Source organism: Saimiri boliviensis, chromosome 4 (genome assembly GCF_048565385.1).
Source record: "Saimiri boliviensis isolate mSaiBol1 chromosome 4, mSaiBol1.pri, whole genome shotgun sequence".
In the NCBI taxonomy this organism is placed as follows: domain Eukaryota; kingdom Metazoa; phylum Chordata; class Mammalia; order Primates; family Cebidae; genus Saimiri; species Saimiri boliviensis.
Window position 1 is genome coordinate 108,487,067 of NC_133452.1, and position 21,022 is coordinate 108,508,088.

Genomic DNA, 21,022 nt, shown 5'->3' on the forward strand with positions numbered 1-21,022 from the left:
AGCATCTGGGTTTTTCTTTAGGGACTGGCATTTAAATTGATTTATCAGTCAGGAAAACTAGGAACACCATGGCACACAGTAAGCTTTGATAGTCTTTCCAGTTCTACTATACTAAAAGCAAATCAAGCTGGTGAGAATATATATAAATGATACGTGTGTGGTTTTGCTTGTACAGCTGTCTTACACATATTATTTTATTTTATTTTATTTTTGAGACATCTCACTCTGTCATCCAGGATGGTGTGGGTGAGGTGGCGAGATCATAACTCACTTCAGCCTCCATCTCCTTGGCTCAAGTGATTCTCCCACCTCAGCCTCCAAGTAAGAAGCTGGGACTCTAGGTGCATGCTACCATACCCGGCTAATTTTTTTGTTATGTTTTTATTTGTTATTTTTATAGTTTATTTTATTTTCTACATATTTTACGAAATTTTGTTGTTGTTACTAAAAGTATTTTCTAGGAAAGACTATCTGTCATTTAACAGTTACTTAAAAAATGAAAAGGTCACTTAGTCTACTGGTGGTTTCAGGTAAAAACTGTCAGTGCATTAGTTGATTTTTTTTTTTCTTTCCCACTGAATTGACTGAATTTCCCAGATATGGCATTGAGTATGGCATTATCTTAACGGTAGTGAATGGATAACAGCTACTAAGGGGGATTCTATTTGAAAATCCTCTTCCACTGTCGTATTAGAATGCATTATACAAAGGATAGTACTTCAGGGGAGTTGGATGGTAAATAACCAAAATAATATATTCGTTACAGTCAACAGTTACAAACCCTTTTACATCCATTATTTTGTCCGGTCTATATACTGTGAAAGGAAGGCAGATTATTCCTTAGCAAAAATGTATGAGCACCTATAATGTGCCAAGCACTGTTCTAGGCTCTCCAGATCCCACATTGAACAAAAGAAGCAAAAATTCCTGCTTTCATGGAGCTTCCTGTTAGTGGGAGAGAGAGTAAATAAAATGATTGAATATTAGCTATGAAGAAAAACAAAGCAAGGAAGGGGAATAGTTAATGTCAGAGAAGTGCTATTTTTGAGAACATATTGGCAGATGTTATCCCTATTTTAACTAGAGCAAAGTTCTTAGACAAACATGATTTTCCCTGGGTGTTAAAACTTGTCGACAGCAGAACCAGGAAACAGATCTGAATCTCCTGCTCCAAAATCCTCTATCCCTATGGCCCTTTTGTGGCAGTGCTAAAAATCTGGTCATCCAGTATCCATTTTTCTGTCTTGTCTATTCCCAGCCAAGGATCTGAGGTACAAACTTTCGTACTTCCCAGTTTTGAAAGGAAGACAATTTCTTTTTAAGCCTTTTTTTTTTTAAAGAATTAAAAACAACTTCACTTTTGGGTTTTGCTTGGAGATACGTGGTCAGGCTCAGGAGTAAAAAAATCTCAAAAATAAAAATACTCCCATATTTCCAATTCAGCAAAGTCCAGTGATTCCATGGAATCTAGCTATCACTGTCTAATTTGTCATTGGGAGATTAGACTTCTGCATTGCTTCTGCAACCAGGACATTAAAGTAGATTTCATGTCTTTCAGAATAGGCTGCACCAGAACTTTTCCAACCTAAAGGATGATCAGTTAATAAATGCAGATGGAATAATTCCATTGTGACCATCACCTGAATACCATAGTGACAAACCATCACATTTGTCCTATCTGTTTGTCATATTTATCAATATGGATGGCTTTTCATTCTAAAAGCCCCCCTTCCCTCCCTCTAAGAGCTAGTAAAATAATTGGATATTGGCAATGAAGAAAAAGCAAGGAAGGGTAATAGGGAATGTCAAAGAAGTGCTAACAAGTAGTCTCTGGACCACTTTTCCCGAGGATTCACAATTTTAAAAAAATCAAGAGAAATTCTTAGTATCTTTTTTTTTTCTTTAGAAGTAGTTCCACGCAGCAATCTGAGTCTCAAATGAATACTTCAGATGTTAGTGTTTTAAAAAGGAAAAAAATAGCAGTCTAATCTATTTCATATCCAATAAATGTAGTCTAATAGTTTATAGATTTTTAAGGCTGTGAAAGCTGATGGAACTTTCCAGGAAGGTGACCTTACTTGCATGCATAATCAGTACTGCTGAGTGAAAGGTTTTTCTCAGCCTCCCTTGTCTGCAGTGAAAAAGAAAAATGGTGGCTACTGGAAAAGAAAATGTAAGAAAGGTCTTTTTTCAATGGCATAGAAAGAAGAGCTGGTAAATTTTAGGTAGAAAGTCACAAAATGATTTTATAATAGAAGATAGGATTTTTAGGGACTTGCTGGTTTAGATAGCTTAGGCAATTTTTTTTTAGCATTAATTTCGTAGGCTTTTTATTTTGGAATTCCTGTACTGGACCTGAATTTTTAAAAGGTATTCAGTCCTTTGGATCAGAACAGCTGTTAGGCCCTGCAAAGCATTGCTTAGATAGGAATGTCTCTGGAAATCCCAAAGAGCTCTCTGACTTCACTTGGTCTATTCAGTATGTTCAGGTGTTTACATGGAGAGGAACAACAATGTCACAGTCGAGGAACTTTTCACATGATTTTGCCTCACTTCTTGGAGATTTTATTGAAGACTTCTAGAAGGCAGATAGGGAGGCAGTTTTGAGTAATGGCTAACATGTTTGTCCCCCTTCCAGGCCTCAAACTAAAGAGTAACTGAGTAGTGGCTCCAGGACCTCTTCCCCTCCCAAAAGCTCACTGTTGCTTTGTTTCTGATGGTTACCCCTGCTGTTCATCTCAACACCTATTGAGGGTCCCTGTTGCATATTGGAGCCATAGAAATGTGAGAGAAAGTGGTCCTGTGCAAGAGGGGATGGAGACCTGAGTAGGATAAAGTGAATATGAGGCAAGACCAACATGATGCACGTGAGTTGACATCAAGTCATGAGGGAGTCAGATAAGGTTCATTCACCTCTCTTTAGCATGGAGAATGCCACTTTCATCTTGGAAGGTATTGTTCTGCCTGCTGCAGTTTGTGAGATGTGAGTAGTTCTTGAGGCCACACTGAAGCTTCAAAGCTGAGCTCTGTTGGGTAATTGGCAGGTGCTCTTTTCTCCTCTCTGCTTAGAAGGCACATTAAAAAAACACATGATACCCTTTTATTGCCCAGTTTACTTGATAATGTTGCCTTTTCTTCAGTATACTCAATTAATACAGTTAACCATCCTGTAAAAAGTATTGTGAAAGTTGGATTCTGGTTCCCAGGGACTCAAGGATGCACTGGCAGCAATGCACCCTTGATAACCATAGCAGGCACCGTGGTTCCTGTGGAGAATCTGACATGCACTTCTCCTGTACTGATTCACAGGACTATGCGCTGAGCTGTACGTGCTTTTGCTCTGTGCAGTGAGTGTATCCCACCTAACCACTTAACCTGCACAGTCTCCCATTCTCAGCACATTCTTCTCACTGGCCTTAAGTCCAGCTCTGATCTTTCCTCAAGACCCCAGGGTTAAAAGTATTCATGGAGGCTGTGGCCCTTCATTTCCTTCTGTAGTTTAAAGAAAGATGAGTTTAGCTTCTCTGGCTATTTTCAGCAAGAAAGTTCTTAGATGTGGAGATGGCAAGAAATATTTCTTCCAGTTTGGCCTGACTGGCTGACCTTGACTGACCTTAGCCCCACTTCAAGAATTCCATGATTCCTCATAATTACAGCATGGATTCCTACTGACCATTTTTGCTGTCCCCCTTAGGAAAAATTATTTGAAACATTCAGGCTATTATAATGAGACAAAAGTCTGCATGTGGCAGTGAGAATTAGGAAAAGGATTGGATTCATTTATTCAGCAAATATTCTGAGTTTGAACTGTATGTTGGGCAGTACACTACCGTACTGGAAATAGAGCAGTGAATTAAGCAGATAAAAAGTATGGGGTATTTATTTCTGGAGCACTTTTTTAAAAAGGCAGTTATACTTTTAGAATGTGAAAGCCTTTGGGGAGCCGCGTTAGGCTGGATGGTAAGTAGAATATCAATTTTGTGTGTTATTGCTGAAGTGCCTAGGACAGTTTGCAGTGCCATTTGCTGTAAACTTGTAATATCCTTGAAGAAGAGAAGATTTTCCCCAAAAGATCAATCTCTACATAGTTTCTCTGTAAATTTTCTAAACGTTGAAGTTAAAAGAAAAAAATGTATACACTTTTAATTCTAGTTAAATCTTTGAACATATAGACAAATGTGTTTGTTTTGTTATAGGTCAAAAGAAGCCGTTCTTGTTTACTGCCAAGATTTGTAGTCATTTTAGTTTCTAACATAACAGCCTGGGGAACATGGGGAACTCCTGCTATTTTAGTTTCTACCCAATTGCATAAGTCTCTTCTTGTATTAACTTAAAAGCTTTAGTTCCACTTTTAAGGAGCTGGAGTCAGACTGAAGACTAGCTCTTAAGTAGCACCTCAATGTTCTTGCTGTTGATTTTGTCATAAAAGTAGAGGTTTTAATTAGGGATAAAGCCTAAATTCATCTTCATTTCCTTTGCTTACTCACCACACCCTTGGTTGGGAGTGGCCGTTTATTTGAACAGAGTACCTACCACTTTTTAGAAACACTTCCTCTTGAGTATCATGATGCCTAGGAGACTTGGAATATGTTTCACTGTGCTTACCTGGAGAAGGTGATGGGACTCATACATTATAGTCATTCAACAAAGTAAGGTATATTAAGAATAGATTTTTAAAAATCAACTTTGCTTTTTATAATCACCAAAAAATATGTATATTTTTCCATTCCCTTTGTAGCCCACAAGACGGTCTGCCAGATTGTCAGCGGTAAGTACCTTGGAACCAATTCGGTGTTAGTTCATGTGAGTACATGATCCCTTTGTCCAAAGTGAAGCAGCAAAAGGAAGATTAAGATGGTTTCCCATGAGTTTATTTTCTTTTTGAAAACTACCTAGGGTCCTCATGTCTAGCAAATTTGACCAGTGTTGCCAAGCAATTCATTTGCTCAAATGTGTCAAAAAAACGGTGGGTAGACCCATTACAAAGAATATAAAACAGGATGTTATTTGACATTGCTAGATCTCTGAAACAAAAGTAGTACATTAAGCAAAGTTCCAGTCTTCAGATTCTACCTATGATGTACTGAAGTGGAGAGAATTCTGATTCTCTGTTCACAACTCATACTTTAGAATGTTTGTATGAGAATGTTGTGAAAGTTGTCTGAGTCCATATACTGTAGCCTCATTTCAGACCTAAAGAATCTTTGTAACAGTAATAATTCTACTTTGCTATTTGAAGTCTCCTTCTGTGGGCCAGGAGATTCTTGGGGGGTTAGGATACAAGCTGAGATGGGCAGATATGGCTGAGCCTCTGAGGTGGACATCCTACAGCTGTTCCGTACCAGTATGTGCTCCTTACTAGCTCTTATGCTTTTCCCTTTTGCTGCCCTCCTAAGAGATTAGCTGGACTCTAGTGGAGGATTTTGCTTAAAGTTCCTGCAGCCCAGGCTTCCCACTGAGAAGGTAAAGGGAAAGGCATTGACATTTTGGCTGACACTATATTAATATATCCCCATGCTAGTTATTACAAAAGCTTCATAATTCTTTGGCCTTCAGGAAAGCATGGATTTCAGTCTCAACCCAAACCTGTGCCTGATACAATGTAGGGAATCAGAGCAAAAATGGATATTCTGAACTTCTCACAAGTTTGGAAGTACAGCTGTTTGGTTCGGCTGAGCCGGTGTTTCACAAGTCTCATAAGGCAGTTTATTAGTTCATTTTCACACTGCTGATAAATACATAACCAAGACTGGGCAATTTACAAAAGAAAGAAATTTAATTGGACTTAAAGTTCCGTGTGGAACTTAAAGTTCCACTGTCAGTGGATCTACCATTTTAGGGTCTGGAAGACAGTGGCCTTATTCTTACTGTACCTCTAGTAGGCAGTTTCCCAGCAGGGACTCTGTGTGAGGGCTCCAACCCCACATTTCCCTTCTGCACTTCTGATAATGATAATGTCTAATGATAATGTCTTCGGACATCAACACAATTATTTAAAAGTGAAAAGGTCAGTTCGTTTGCTGGTGGTTTCAGGTAAAAACTGTCACACACTGTATTAATTGATTTTTTTCTTTTCCACTTTAACTGAGTTTCTCCATGTGGGCCCCGCCCCTACAACATCTGCCTGGGCAACCAGCCGATTCCATACATCTTCTGAAATCTAGGTAGAGGTTCCCAAACCTCAGTTCTTAACTTCTGTGCTCCTATAGGCTCAACACCACACAGAAGCTCCCAAGGCTTGGGGCTTCCATCCACTGAATGATAGCCTGAGCTGTACCATAGCCACTTTTAGTGGCTGGGACACAGGGCATCAAGTCCCTAGACTGCACACAGCAGAGGGACCCAGGGTCTGGCCCACAAAACCATTTTTTCCTTCTAATCTTCTAGGCCTATGATGGGAGGGGCTACTGCAAAGGTCTCTCATATGCCCTGGAGACATTTTTCCCATTGTCTTGATGATTAACATTTGGCTCCTCATTACTTACGCAAATTTCTGCAGCCAGCTTGACTTTCTTCTCAGAAAATGGGATTTTCTTTTCTATCTCATTGTCAGGCTGCAAATTTTCCAAACGTTTATGATCTGTTTTCCAATTAAAACTGAATGCCTTTAACAGCACCCAAGTCACATCCTGAATGCGTTGCTGCTTTGAAATTTCTTCCACCAGAGACCCTAAACCATCTCTCTCAAGTTCAAAGTTCCACAAATCTGTAAAACAAAGGCAAAATGTTGCCAGTCTCTTGGCTAAAACATACCTTTACTCCACTTCCCAACAAATTCCTCGTCTCCATCTGAGACCACTTCTGCCTGGATTTCATTGTCTGTATCATTATAAGCATTTTGGTCAAAGCCGTTCAATAAGTCTCTAGGGAGTTTCAAACTTTCCCACATTTTCCACTCTTCTTCTGAGCCCTCCAAACTGTTCCAACCCAGTTCTAAAGTCACTTCCACATTTTCAGTTATCTTTCAGCAGTGACCTGCTCTTCTGGTATTAGTTTACTGTATTAGTCCATTTTCATGCTGCTGATAAAGACATAACTAAAACTGGACAATTTACAAAAGAAGTTTAATTGGACTCACAGTTCCATGTGACTGGGGAAGGCTCATAATCATGGAGAAAGGTAAAAAGGAGCAAATTATGTCCTTTTTTTTTTTTTTTGAGACGGAGTTTCGCTCTTGTTACCCAGGCTGGAGTGCAATGACACGATCTCGGCTCACCACAACCTCCGCCTCCTGGGTTCAGGCAATTCTCATGCCTCAGCCTCCTGAGCAGCTGGGATTATAGGCACACACCACCATGCCCAGCTAATTTTTTGTATTTTTAGTAGAGACGGAATTTCACCATGTTGACCAGGATGGTCTCGATCTCTCGACCTCGTGATCCACCCGCCTCGGCCTCCCAAAGTGCTGGGATTACAGGCTTGAGCCACCGCGCCCGGCGCAAGTTATGTCTTAACGTGAATGCTGGCAGACAGAGAGAGAACTTGTTTGGGGAAACTCCTGTTATTAAATTCATCAGATCTCGTGAGACTCATTCACTATCACGAGAAAAGCACAAGTAAGACCCACCCCCATAATTCAATCACTTCCCACTAGGTTCCTTGCACGGCACATCGGAATTGTAGGAGTTACAACTCAAGATGAGATTTGAGTGGGAACACAGCCAAACCACTGTCTTCCTGATATCAGGAAGAGATATCAGTCACTAGGAGGACTTAAGAGCTAGGGGTGCTGTTGTGAATCTCTAGGCAGGTAAAGGAATAGACCTTGTAAGTCAAATGAAAACCAAAATCTAAAACAAAGCTTTTCCTGAGCATCAGAAACTGGCAACATAAGCACCTTCCACTGAGATCATTCCTTGTGCTACTGAAACAGCCTCCTTAGAGGCCAGCAAGATTACAGACTACAAAACCTCATTTCCTGGTCCTATCAAAACACTTGAATGCTGGGTCAGAGGGAAAGGTCTGTCCTATAGAAAATAATATAAAAGTAAATTGTTTACTGTAAATGGAGAAAACATGTATATTAATACAATATATCAAAGGTTAGGGTGACAAAATTTTTTAAATTCTGAAAATGTAAGAGCCATGAAAGCTGCTGTATTTGGGCTACAGATTTAGGGTGATAAGAAGATTAATAAAAACATTCCTTACTTTTCAAGCTCAATTTTCTTTTTTTATTTGAAAGGTCATTTCTAACAGCCAGTCTCCTGGAATGGAACTGTCTATAATTTCACTTTATGCCCTTGATGAAAAGGGCCAGATTCTGTGCAAACCTGAATTATCTAGAGGCACTAGGGAGGAACATGTATTTTTCTCCATAGGGGGAGACCCTGGCCAGTATTTTGTATTTTAAAACCATTCTTTTATTGCCAGGAGATATGTACACTCTAGTTCTGTGAGAGAAATATTTGCCCTAAAATATCTACAGAAAACTCCTGGTTTGAACTGGTTATCTTTCCCCAGTGTCCCCATGTGCCACCTGGTTTCAGGCCCCTGGAAGCTGGCCAGGGCTGAAGCATTGTGTGGGGGAGGGACCATGGTCACACGCTGTGCACGTGCTGCTCATGGGGAGTGCAGGACCACATGAGGCAGGAGAAAAATAGTTTCCTAGGGCACTCTTTGGCTAATAATATCTGTGAAAATTTTTAAACTTTGGGAGCTAACAGTAGACATTTTAACATTATAATTATGTTCTCAATAAAAACATTTAGAGACAAATGATCCCAGCATCTGGTTAGGCAAGAGATTCTCACCTTGAGCTGGCAATGGAGAGAAAAGTAGGAAGAAGCTTGGCAACAGAACTCGAAATCTGCATCAGAAGTGGAAGGATTTGAAAGTGATTTTGAAATACTTCACAGGCAGCAGGCTTCATTACCAGTTGGACTTTGCTAGTGATTGTGCTATGATTTCTAGACCGTTAGGAAGGCCAGTGCAACTGAATTCATTGAGTCCTTTGGCCATGGGCCTGAGTCATTCCTCTTGCTGCTGCGCTGCGATAAGGGAAGAACAGACACATTGGAGATAGAAGCTTAGACCTGTCCCCAGAGAGCTCTTCTGGACTGGGGAATGAGTTGGCTTTTCGGTCTCACCTGCGGTTCCCTTGTGAACCCAGGGTGAAAATAGTTACGAAGTGCAGAGATCTTTATAAGCTGTTACCTGCTGCTGAAAATAGGAGGAAATACTGTTTAATGACCAAAGCCATGTGAAAATGGAGAGTTGTCTTTGTTGGTTTCTTTGCTTTTCTTTTGATGCTGATAGTTGTCTTTTTTAGCATTTGTGTAATTTATATTATCTTTGCAGAAACCTGCTCCACCAAAACCTGAACCCAAACCAAGAAAAACATCTGCTAAGGTAAGAAATGCTGTTTCCCACTCTTGGCTTTTTAAACAATAAATAAATTATAATTCCCTACCTCAGAATCATTCAAGGAAAGGCCATATTTAATGATCCAAGCTAAAATGTACTGACCAGAAAACCGTTATCGCTGTTACGGGCTTTCTTAAAAGGCATAAAGCAGTTTCTGTGTTAATAGGAGTATGTTTTTCATTTGGGCAGTGAGGCACAGGAAGTCAGAGATGATGCTCTGAGAAGCCTCACGTCTGAAGGGGGTTTGGCAGCAGCCTCGTGAACATGCAGTTCACATGGCATGCAGTGGGGGTGAGTTTCAGCCCTGGCAGCACTGCCCCACTGTGGGAGGAGTTCGGGAAGGGGCTTCTGACTTCATCTAACTGGATTTCGCAGGCCAGTCTGAAGTCTAATAATAATAATAAAATAATGCCAGCAAGTCATACAAGCATTTCTAAGGCCTTTATACTATGGCAGATATGGTTGATTGCTTTACTCATAGGACCTTCACATCAGCTTTATTGAAGTAGTTACAAATATCCTGTTTCGCTGATGAGGAAACTGAAGTACAGATTTATTAGGGAACTTACCCAAAATGGCTTTTCTGCACTCTGCCCTTTGGTATTGTCTCATGCGAATTGTTTAAAAGTTATTGTGTAGTGGCGTGAATAGGTGATTCCAGAAACAGAACTTATTTTTGTTGTTAGGTCTTAAAATTAGGAACTTTTCTTCATCTGGGCTTCATTTCCTGACACTTTCCCAGCTTTCTAGTCATGCAAGCCATATGAGGGGTTTCCTTGGAAAGCAGCAGCAGAGCCACCCCTTGGCTGGGTTCTTCCCACCTCTGCCTCTTCTTTCCCCAAGTCCTGCTGCCCTTCTCTCTATGGCAGAACCACTTCTCCCCTTACTGGAGGGAGATCCGAAGCTAGGAGAGGAATCACAGATTGTGTTTTCCACAGAAGAGAAAGCACAGTGGACTTTCTGTGCAACCTGTTACTACATTTTCACAGAGATTCATATCTGTGCTGTGTAACTTAGTTGAAACCCAGCAAAATTGGGTTCCCATGTCTCCATAAAGGCCACCACAGTGGTGACGGTTGTGCTTCACCATGTGTTTGGACAGAGGCTGATTGATTTTAGCCAGCATCACACTGTTTCTAACATTCTCTTTCCCTGTGTTTTGATCCTCTGTTAGAAAGAACCTGGAGCAAAGATTAGCAGAAGTGCTAAAGGGAAGAAGGAGGAAAAGCAGGAAGCTGGAAAGGAAGGTACTGCACCATCTGAAAATGGTGAAACTAAAGCTGAAGAGGTACTTTCCATAAATACCTCCCACTGATTGAATCAGTGTCTTTAAAGAAATTTCTCAATCCTTCAGCCGGTGATAGCACGTTCTTAATGTCTCTTTTTATTGCCTATAATGTTATTGCAGATCCACATCTCTCGCTCAACTGTTAATGTCTCAACCTCCAGAGGTACCCCACCCAGCACACTGTCAGTAAAGGGGCAGATTGAAACAGTGAGAGTTAAGGGTACAGTAGAAAATTCTGCATGTTTGCAGTGACTAGAATCAGATAGTAGTGATGTGGTCTTTTTTTTCCTTAATTATTATGATGAAGAGTGGGAGCTTACAGGTAAGGCTTCTGTGGTTGTTTGAAAAGCAGAAAGCAATAAATGCAATGAAGTGTTTGTGTAATATGTTCCTGCCTTGCCTCTTTTTCACCCAGAGTTGAAATAGGTTTTGCAGTAAAGCTGGGGGAAAAAAAAAGAAAACAAATTTTCAAAAGTGTATGTGTTGGTGGGTGGAATTTCCTTTTCTTGTAGTAGTTTCAGTAGTAACTATATATTTTTTTTCCTTTCTTTTTCACAGGCACAGAAAACTGAATCTGTAGATAACGAGGGAGAATGAATTGTCATGAAAAATTGGGGTTGATTTTATGTATCTCTTGGGACAACTTTTAAAAGCTATTTTTACCAAGTATTTTGTAAATGCTAATTTTTTAGGACTCTACTAGTTGGCATACAAAAATATATAAGGATGGACATTTTACCCTCTCATAGTCATGCTTTTTGGAAATTTACATCATCCTCAAGTAAAATAAATACCAGTTTAATATTGGAAGCTGTGTTTAAGATTGATTCAGCATTCCATGCACTTGCTTTAAAGTTTAGTCCTGTGCATACTGTGGTGTTTTTACTGTGCATATTTGAAATTTTCATGCAGTTTTTCTAGAGCAATAATCAGTGGTGCTTTTGTACCTAGGTTTTATGTGAGTTTAATGAAACATGGATAGTTGTGGCCACTGCTGACTATTTGTGGTTTAAAATAAAAGGTTTTCTTGTCTGCAAAATATCTGACTCTTAGTATCTTTACTGCATTTTGGGAGTGTTTCATTTTACTGTTGCAGAAGATAAAAAGAATTTTGATAGACCTAGCCATAGCGATATCTCCAATAAGTCAAATAAGATTGTTTCTTAATTTTCTGGCCTTTAACATTGTTGCTATTTTAATAAAATCATCTGTGAATGCTAATGTAGAAGAATTGCATCTAATTCACTTTATACCAGAAGTGGCTAGCAATGATTACTGTGTAATAAAACTTCATAAAGCATTAATTTTTATAAGCCCTTATAAACAGGATATAGTTCTGCTAAATCAAAGCTAGTAAAACAAACAAACAAACAAAAAAACATAAACCAGGGCTCTGCTTTGAGAATCTCCCATTTTCAAAATAATAAATATGAAGTCACATTTGTACAAAATACTTTCCCATTCAGTTGAGGACTTCACAGCTTTGAAACTGTTTTACCCAACAGGAGCATGTTTCAGCCTTGCATCAGTTTGAGAATGGAGTCGGCACAGGTATTATTAGAGCTCCTTTCTAGGATAAGAAATAAGGATGTGGAGTGTCTTTGACTTATTGGAAGGAGAAAATCCAGGCTGGAGTCTTTTGAATTTTAAATAGTGTCTTTATGTCTATGAAAGGACATAGCAGCACCAGGAACAGAGGAGTTATTTTATACATGTAATTTTTTGTTGTTTGCCACCTGAGAAGGTGGTAACTGCATGAGCACCCCAGGAAAGCTGAATTCTGGGCATTTGGCTTAAATGAAGACTTTGATCTTTTAAAATGGCGAGTAGCGCCTGTGCTGCTCAGGGACTCCTGAAAAGAAGCTGTTGTCCCTTTGGGCCATAGATGCTTTTATGCTGTGCTTATCAACAAAGACAAAGTTCCTCCTCCAGATTATATTTTGGGGCTAAGAACTTAAACTTGTCTCGTTGTCCCAAGTCTGTCATTAGTTGACTGCATATATCTACTATATAATATACAGAATAATCTTATTCATAGTTTACTTGGCTTCTGAGCATGAAACGTACCTTAATTCATGAGTTTTAGACATGCTAAAAACTATTTTACCTCAAAGAAAAGTATCTAGTATCCAGCGAATACTTTACACAAATATTTTCAGTATACAGTTAGTACTCAGTTAAAGTATATTGCTGACTGGTTTGCAGTCCAGAAGTAAACCATAAATTCAGTAGGTTTGCTTTTTAAAAAATTATGTAAGTGATACCAGTAAATTTTTTATTTTAAAAAAGACCAGATACTACAACAATACATAAAGCAAAAAGTCAAAATCTTTTTTCCTCCCATTTCTACATCCCAGAGGTAATCCCTACACACAGTTTTATCTTTCTCGTGTCTCTCTCTCTCTGTGTGTGTGTGTGTGTGTGTGTGTGTGTGTATGTGTGTGTGTCTGTGTGTGTGTATGTGTGTTATTGTTGGGATTATGTATACACCTATACATATGTATATATAATTTTTAGAAGAAGGAATCACTGTCCTACTTTGAAGTTATTCAGTAATCTGTAGTTGGAGAAATACATCATTTCTAATATTACAGTGCTGCCAATGATATTGCAATAAACATGCTTGTGTACAAAGCTTTGCCTACATATGTATTGCTTCTGTTCAACCAAATAATTTCCCAGAGGCAGAATGTCTGAGTCAAAGAGAATTTGACATTTTGACTGCCGCCCAAAAAGATACACCAATTTCCAATTCCATCAACACTATATGAATACCATCTCTTCTTACCTTGGCCAGCACTCATTTTGGTCAGTCTAATAAATGAAAATGTGCCTCACTTTTAATTTTAAATTTGTTTTATTGCTAGTAAAATTGAACTTTTTCTGTTTAATGGTCATTTGAATTTCTTCTGTGAATTCTGATTTTGTCTGTTTTGCTAATGGGGAGTCAGAGTGGTTTTTTTTGTTTGTTTGTTTTTATTGTACTTTAGGTTCTGGGGTCCATGTGCAGATCTTGCAGGATTGTTGCGTAGGTACACACATGGCAATGTGGTTTAGTGCCTCCCTTACTCTGTCACCCACATCTGGCATTTCTCCCCATGTTATCCCTCCCTGACCTCCCACCCTCCTACTATCATTCCCTTGGCCCCCTGAAACAGACTCCAGTGTGTGATGCTCCTTTCCCTGTGTCCATGTGTTCTCATTGTTCAGCACTCACCTATGAGTGAGAACACGCGGTGTTTGATTTTCTGTTCTTGTGTCAGTTTGCTGAGAGTGATGGCTTCCAGATTCATCCATGTCCCTACAAAGAACACGAACTCATCATTTTTTATGGCTGCATAGTATTTCGTGATGTATATGTGCCACATTTTCCTTGTCCAGTTTATCGTCAATGGGCATTTGGGTTGGTTCCAGGTCTTAGCTATTGTAAACAGTGCTGCTGTGAACATACATGTGGTTGTGTCTTTATGATAGAATGATTTATAATTCTTTGGGTATATAACCAGTAATAGGATTGCTGGGTCAAATGGGGTTTTTATTTCTAGGCCCTTAAGGAAGTACCACATTGTCTTCCACAATGGTTGAACTAGTTTACCCTCCCACAAACAGTGTAAAAGTGTTCCTGCCAGCATGGTGGCTCATGCCTGTAATCCCAGCACTTTGGGAGGTCAAGGTGGGTGGATCACGAGGTCAAGAGATCGAGACCGTCCCGGTCAACATGGTGACCGTCTCTACTAAAAATACAAAAATTAGCTGGGCATGGTGGCGCCTGTAGTCCCAGCTACTACTCGGGAGGCTGAGGCAGGAGAATTGCTTGAACCAGGAGGCGGAGGTTGCGGTGAGCCGAGATCGCGCCATTGCACTCCAGCCTGGGTAACAAGAGCGAAACTCTGTCTCAAAAAAAAAAAAAAAAAAAAGTGTTCCTATTTCTCCATATCCTCTCCAGCATCTGTTGTCTCCAGATTTTTTAATGATTGCCATTCTAACTGATGTGAAGTGGTATCTCAATGTGGTTTTGATTTGCATTTCTCTAATCAGCGTTGATGAGCATTTTTTCATATGTTTGTTGGCCTCTTATATGTCTTCTTTTCAAAAGTGTTGATATCCTTCACGTGCCTTTGGATGGGTTTGTTTTTTTTCTTGTAAATCTGTTTTAGTTCTTTGTATATTCTGGATATAAGCCCTTTGTCAGATGGGAAGATTGAAAAAATTTTTTACCATTCTGTTGGTTGCTGGTTCACTCTAATGATGGTTTCTTTTGTTGCACAGAAGTTCTGGAGTTTAATTAGGTCCCATTTGTCTATTTTGGCTTTTGTTGCCAATGCTTTTGGTGTTTTAGTCATGAAGTCCTTGCCTATGCCTATGTCCTGAATGGTTTTTAGGTTTTCTTCCAGTGTTTTTATGGTGTTAGGTCTTATGTTTAAGTCTTTAATCCATCTGGAGTGAATTTTAGTGTAAGGTGTCAGGAAGGGGTCCAGTTTCTGCTTTCTGCCCACTAGTTTTCCCAACACCATTTATTAAACAGGGAATCCTTTCCTCATTGCTTGTTTTTGTCAGGTTTGTCAAAAATTAGATGGTTGTAGATGTGTGGCATTGCCTCCAAAACCTCTGTTCTATTCTATTGGTCTGTATCTCTGTTTTGGTACCAGTACCATACTGTTTTGATTACTATAGCTTTGTAGTATAGTTTGAAATCAGGTACCGTGATGCCTCTGGTTTTGTTCTTTTTGCTTAGGATTGTCATGGCTATGTGGGCTTAATTTTGGTTCCATATGAAGTTTAAGGTGGTTTTTTTCCAGTTCTGTGAAGAAGGTCATTGATAGCTTGATGGGGATAGCATTGAATCTATAAATTACTTTGGACAGTATGGCCTTTTCATGATATTGATTCTTCCTAGCCATGAGCATGGAATGTTTCTCCATCTGTTTGTGTCCTCTCTTATTTTGTTGAGCAGTAGTTTGTAGTTCTCCTTGAAGAGGTCCTTTACATTCTTTGTTCGTTGTATTCCTAGATATTTTATTCTCTTTGTAGCAATTGTGAATGAGAGTTTGCTCATGATTTGGCTCTCTGTTAGTCTGTTATTGATGTATAGAAATGCCTGTGATTTCTGCACATTGATTTTGTATCCTGAGATTTTGCTGAAGTTGCTTATCAGTTTAAGAAGATTTTGGGTTGAGATCATAGGGTCTTCTAAATATACAATCATGTCATCTGCAAATAGAGACAATTTGACTTCCTCTTTTCCTAATTGAATGCCCTTTGTTTTGTTTTGTTTTGTTTTTTCCTTGCCTGAATGCTCTGGCTAGAACTTCCAATACTATATTAAATAGGAGTGGTGAGAGAGGGCATCCTTGCTAGTGGCAGATTTCAAAGGGAATGCTTCCAGTTTTTGCGCATTCAGTATAATATTGGTCGTAGTTTTGTTGTAAACAGCTTACGTTATTTTGAGATATGTTCCTTTGATACCTAGTTTATTGAGAATTTTTAGCATAAAGGGCTGCTGAATTTTGTCAAAGACCTTCTCTGCGTCTATTGAGATAATCATGTGGTTTTTGTCTTTGGTTCTGTTTATGTGGTGGATTATGTTTATAGACTTGTGTATGTTGAATCAGCCTTGCATGACCAGAATGAAGCCTACTTGATCATGATGGATAAGCTTTTTGATGTGCTATTGTAATCAGTTTGCCAGTATTTTATTGAAGATTTTTGCATCTATGTTCATCATGGATATTGGCCTGAAGTTTTCTCTTTTTATTGAGTCTCTGCCGGGTTTTGGTATCAGGATGATGTTGGTCTCATAAAATGATTTGGAAAGTATTCCCTTTTTTTGGATTGTTTGGAATACTTTGAAAAGGAATGGTACCAGCTCCTCTTTGTACATCTGATAGAATTCAGCGGTGAACCCATCTGGATCTGGGCTTTTTTTGGTTGGTAGGCTATTAATTGCTGCCTTAACTTCAGCCCTTGTTATTGGTCTGTTCAAGGTTTCAGTTTCTTCCTGGTTTAGGCTTGGAAAAGTGCAAGTGCCTAGGAATTTATCCATTTCTTCCAGGCTTACTGGTTTATGTGCATAGCATTGTTTGTAGTAATCTCTGATGGTAGTTTGTATTTCTGTGGACTCTGTGGTGATATCCCCTTTTTCATTTTTTATTGCATCTATTTGATTCTTCTCCCTTTTCTTTTTTATTAATCTGGCTCGCGGTCTGTCTAGTTTGGTGATCTTTTCAGAAAACCAGCTCCTGGATGTATTGATTTTTTTGAAGGGCTTTTTTGTGTCTCTGTCTTCTTCAGTTCTGCTCTAATCTTCGTTATTTCTTGTCTTCTGCTGGCTTTTGAGGTTTTTTTTTTTTTATCTTTCTCCTCTAGCTCTTTCAATGAGTGTTGATTTTAGATCTTTCTTTTCTTCTCATGTGGACATTTATTGCTATAAATTTCCCTCTAGACACTGCTTTAAATGTGTCCTAGGGATTCTGGTACATGTGTCTTTGTTCTCATTGCTTTCAAAGAACATTTTTATTTCTGCTTTCATTTCATTGTTTATCCAGTCGACTTTCAAGAGCCAGTTGTTCAGTTTCCATGAAGTTGTGCGATTCTGAGTTAGTTTCTGAAATCTGAGTTCTAATTTGATTGCCTTGTGGTCTGAGAGACTGTTATGATTTCGGTTCTTTTGCATTTGCTAAGGAGTGATTTACTTCCAATTATGTGGTCAATTTTAGAGTAGGTGCAATGCGGTGCTGAGAAGAATGTATATTCTGTGGATTTGGGGTGGAGTTTTTGTAGATACATATTAGGTCTGCTTGGTCCAGATCTGAGTTCAAGTCCTGGATATCCTTGTCAATTTTTTATCTCATTGATCTGTCTAATATTGACAGTGGAGTGTTAAGGTCTCTCACGATTATTGTGTGGGAGTCTAAGTCTCTTTGTAGATCATTAAGTACTTGCTTTATGTACCTGGGTATTCCTCTATTGGGTGCATGTATATTTAGGATCCTTAGTTCTTCCTGATGCATTAATACTTTTACCATTATGTAATGCCCTTCTTTGTCTCTTTTGATCTTTGTTGGTTTAAAGTCCATTTTATCAGAAAGTAGGATTGCAACTCCTACTCTTTTTGCTCTCCATTTGCTTGATAAATCTTTTTCCATCCCTTTATTTTAGCCTATGTGTATCCTTGCACGTGAGATGGGTTTCCTGAATACAGCACCCTGATGGGTCTTGACTTGTTATCCAATTTGCCAGTCTGTGTCTTTTGATTGGGGCATTTAGTCCATTTTTACATTTAAAGTTAGTACAGTTATGTGTGAATTTGATCCTGCCATTTTGATGCTATCTGGATGTTTTACCTGTTAGATGACACATTTTCTTTATTGTGTTGATGGTCTTTACCATTTGGTACATTTTTGGAGTGGCTGGTACTGGTTGTTCCTTTCCTTGTTTAGTGCTTCTTTCAGGAGCTCTTGTAAGGCAGGCCTGGTGGTGATAAAATCTCACAGAAATTGAGTGTTTGTAAAGGATTTTATTTCTCCTTCACTTAAGAAGCTTATTTTGGCTGGATATGAAATTCTAGGTTGAAAGTTCTTTTCTTTAAGGATGTTGAAAATCAGCCCCCACTCTCTTCTGGCTTGTAGGGTTTCTGCCGGGAGATCCGCTGTGAGTCTGATAGGCTTCCCTTTGTGGGTAACCTGATCTTTCTCTCTGGCTGCCCTTAGCATTTTTCCCTTCATTTTCACCCTGGCGAATCTGAAAATTATGTGCCTTGGGGTTGTTCTTCTTAAGGAATATCTTTTGTGGTGTTCTCTGTATTTCCTGGACTTGTATGGTAGTCTGCCTTGCTAGTTGGAGAAGTTCTGGATAATATCCTGCTGAGTCTTTTCCAGCTTGGATTCATTCTCTCCGTCACATTCAGGTACACCTATCAAACGTAGATGAGTTCTTTTCACATAATCCCATATTTCTTGGAGGCTTTGTTCATTTCTTTTCACTCTTTTTCTTTCTATTCTTGCCTTCTCATTTTATTTCATTGAGTTGGTCTTCAATCTCTGATATCCTTTCTTCTACTTGATTGATTCAGCTATTGAAACTTTTGTATGCTTCCTGAAGTTCTCATGCTGTGTTTTTCAGCTCCATTAAGTCCTTTATATTCTTCTCTAAGCTGTTTATTCTAGTTAGCAACTCATCTAACCTTTTTTCTAGTTTCTTAGTTTATTTGCATTGGGTTAGCACATGTTCTTTTAGCTCTGAGAAGTTTGTTATTACCCACCTTCTGAAGTCTGTTTCTGTGAATTCATCAGCTTCATTCTCCATCCATCTTTGTTCCCTTGCTGGTAAGGAGTTCTGATCCCTTGGAGGAGGAGAGGCGTTCTGGTTTTTGGTGTTTTCATCCTTTTTGCAGTGGTTTCTTCCCATCTTAGTGGCTTTATCTGCCTGTGGTCTTTGTTGGTGACTTTCGGATGGGGTCTCTGAGTGGACATCCTTTTTGTTGATGTTGAAGCTATTTCTTTTTGTTTCTTAGTTTTCCTTCTTACAGGCAGGCCCCTCTTCTGCAGGACCACTAGAGGTCCACTCCAGACCCTGGGCGCCTGGGGATCACCCATGGGGGCTGCAGAACGGCAAGGATTGCTGCCAGTTTTCTTCCTCTGCTATCCTCATCCCAGAAGGGTACCCATCAGATGTCAGTCTGAGCTCCCCTTTTTGAGGTGTCTCTTTGTGTATATGGTGGTCAGGGAGCTGCTTGAGGAGATAGTCTGTCCCTTATAGGAGCTCAAGTGCTGTGCTGGGAGCTCTGTTGCTCTGTGCCTAGCTGCTGGGCAGGTACCTTTAAGTCTGCTGCAGTTGAACTCATAACTGCCTCTTTACCCAGGTGCTATGACCTAGGAGGGTCGACTTTATAAGTTCCTGTCATGCTGCTGCCTTTTTTCATAGATGCCCTGTCCCGCACAGAGTAGTCTAGTCACAGTCTGCCAGTAGAGGTGTTGCTGAGCTGCCTAGGCTCTCCCCAGCTGCTATGTAAACTGCCTCGGTAGTGGCGGACTGCCTCATTATTCAGGGACGCCCTTCCCCCAGCTAAGCTGGACCATCCTGGGTCCAGCTGCGCTTGCTGCGAAACTCTCAATCCAGAGCATTTCAGATTGCTCGTTTCATGGGGGTGGTACCCGCCAAGCCAGATCTCCTGGCTCCCTGTCTCAGCCCCCTCCCCTTCAGTTGAATGGGTGGCTCTGTCTCCCAGGCGTTCCAGGTGCCTGTCTAAAACGGCCACCCAGGCTTGTGTGAGTTTCTGTTTGCCTACCCAGCACCAGCTGAAACTACCGTGCTGAAAACCTGTGGCACTTTTCAGCCCAGGAATCTCCTGGTCTGTGGCCAGTGAAAACTTGTTTGGAAATGTGGTGAGCACTCACCCTCTGTGCTGTTCTCACTGGGAACTGTGCTCTGGAGCTGTTCCTGTTCGGCCATCTTGGGTCCTCCCCGATGAAGCTCGAGTCAGTGTGTTTTAAATCATTGTTACTCATAATGATAATTGATGCTATTACTATTACTATTAGTAATAGCATCAAAAACACAAAGATCAGGGGTTCTGTAGACTATTGCTGTCTACTTAAGCACAATATATGGATAGTACCATTGCCACAGTGACAAAATAAAGGGATACCATAGAGCCCACAGCTACCCAAAATAACCCAGAATCCCCAAATTGGTCCCCCAGAACTTGAAGACTTGATGAATATACTGCCAAAGATAAGAATACACTCCCTTCAACTACATGGAAGTTGTGGGAATCTCTATGCCATGCCCCACTGCTACCCCTTTGGTGAATTTATAGAAAATTAGAAAAAGGTTCTCCTTCTCCAACACACTCGTCTGCTAACTTGCTGGAGAATCATAAAAGCCCTGTGAATCTACAGTCGCTTTGAGTCAAATGGTGCCCCATGTAATTGAGTTGCACTATTTGTACACTTAAAATTTACTGCACACTTAAAACTTTCTGGAGGCTACCCCATGAATTCTGGTGCAGTAAGTGTGGGCATATGGCCACTGAAGGGCATGTGGACCTAGAATATCCAATTACAAGTTCTGTAAAAAGTTAATCTGAACCAAAAGTCATGATACAATAGTCTAACAAAAGGTGAACCATCCCATAAAATCTTAAATGTATGTTTACATAATTAACAAGTTTGAAACAGGTATGAAATGAATGTTTCTATCCCGATATTTTAGGGGCATAACTGTTGGTTAGAGGTACAAATCCTTTCCCTTAGGTTGCCAAAAATAGCAGGCTGTCTCAAATCAGCTATCATGTGCTGTTAACATGTCTCTTCTTTGAATGCTTTTCCCTTAGTCATGAGTGCCAAACTTTTATTATTTCCTGTTTAC

The 21,022-nt window shown here is 39.8% G+C and overlaps 1 protein-coding gene across 5 annotated transcripts in view; it reads left to right on the forward strand.

Moving 5' to 3' along the window:
* HMGN3 (high mobility group nucleosomal binding domain 3) overlaps positions 1-11,693 on the forward strand; it is a 28,073-nt gene extending 16,380 nt beyond the window's left edge. Inside the window, exons 3-7 of one of the 5 annotated variants that reach the window (XM_010334146.3) lie at positions 4,739-4,768; positions 9,301-9,351; positions 10,541-10,654; positions 10,775-10,874; positions 11,213-11,693. In XM_010334146.3, coding sequence (XP_010332448.1) covers positions 4,739-4,768; positions 9,301-9,351; positions 10,541-10,654; positions 10,775-10,874; positions 11,213-11,226 — 309 coding nt within the window. In that variant the 3' untranslated portion in view covers positions 11,227-11,693. Of the gene's footprint in view, positions 1-4,738; positions 4,769-9,300; positions 9,352-10,540; positions 10,655-10,774 lie in introns of all 5 variants that reach the window. The other 4 variants (XM_010334147.3, XM_010334145.3, XM_010334148.3 and 1 more) reach the window with 4 other exon arrangements.
* The last annotated feature ends 9,329 nt before the right edge of the window (positions 11,694-21,022 follow it).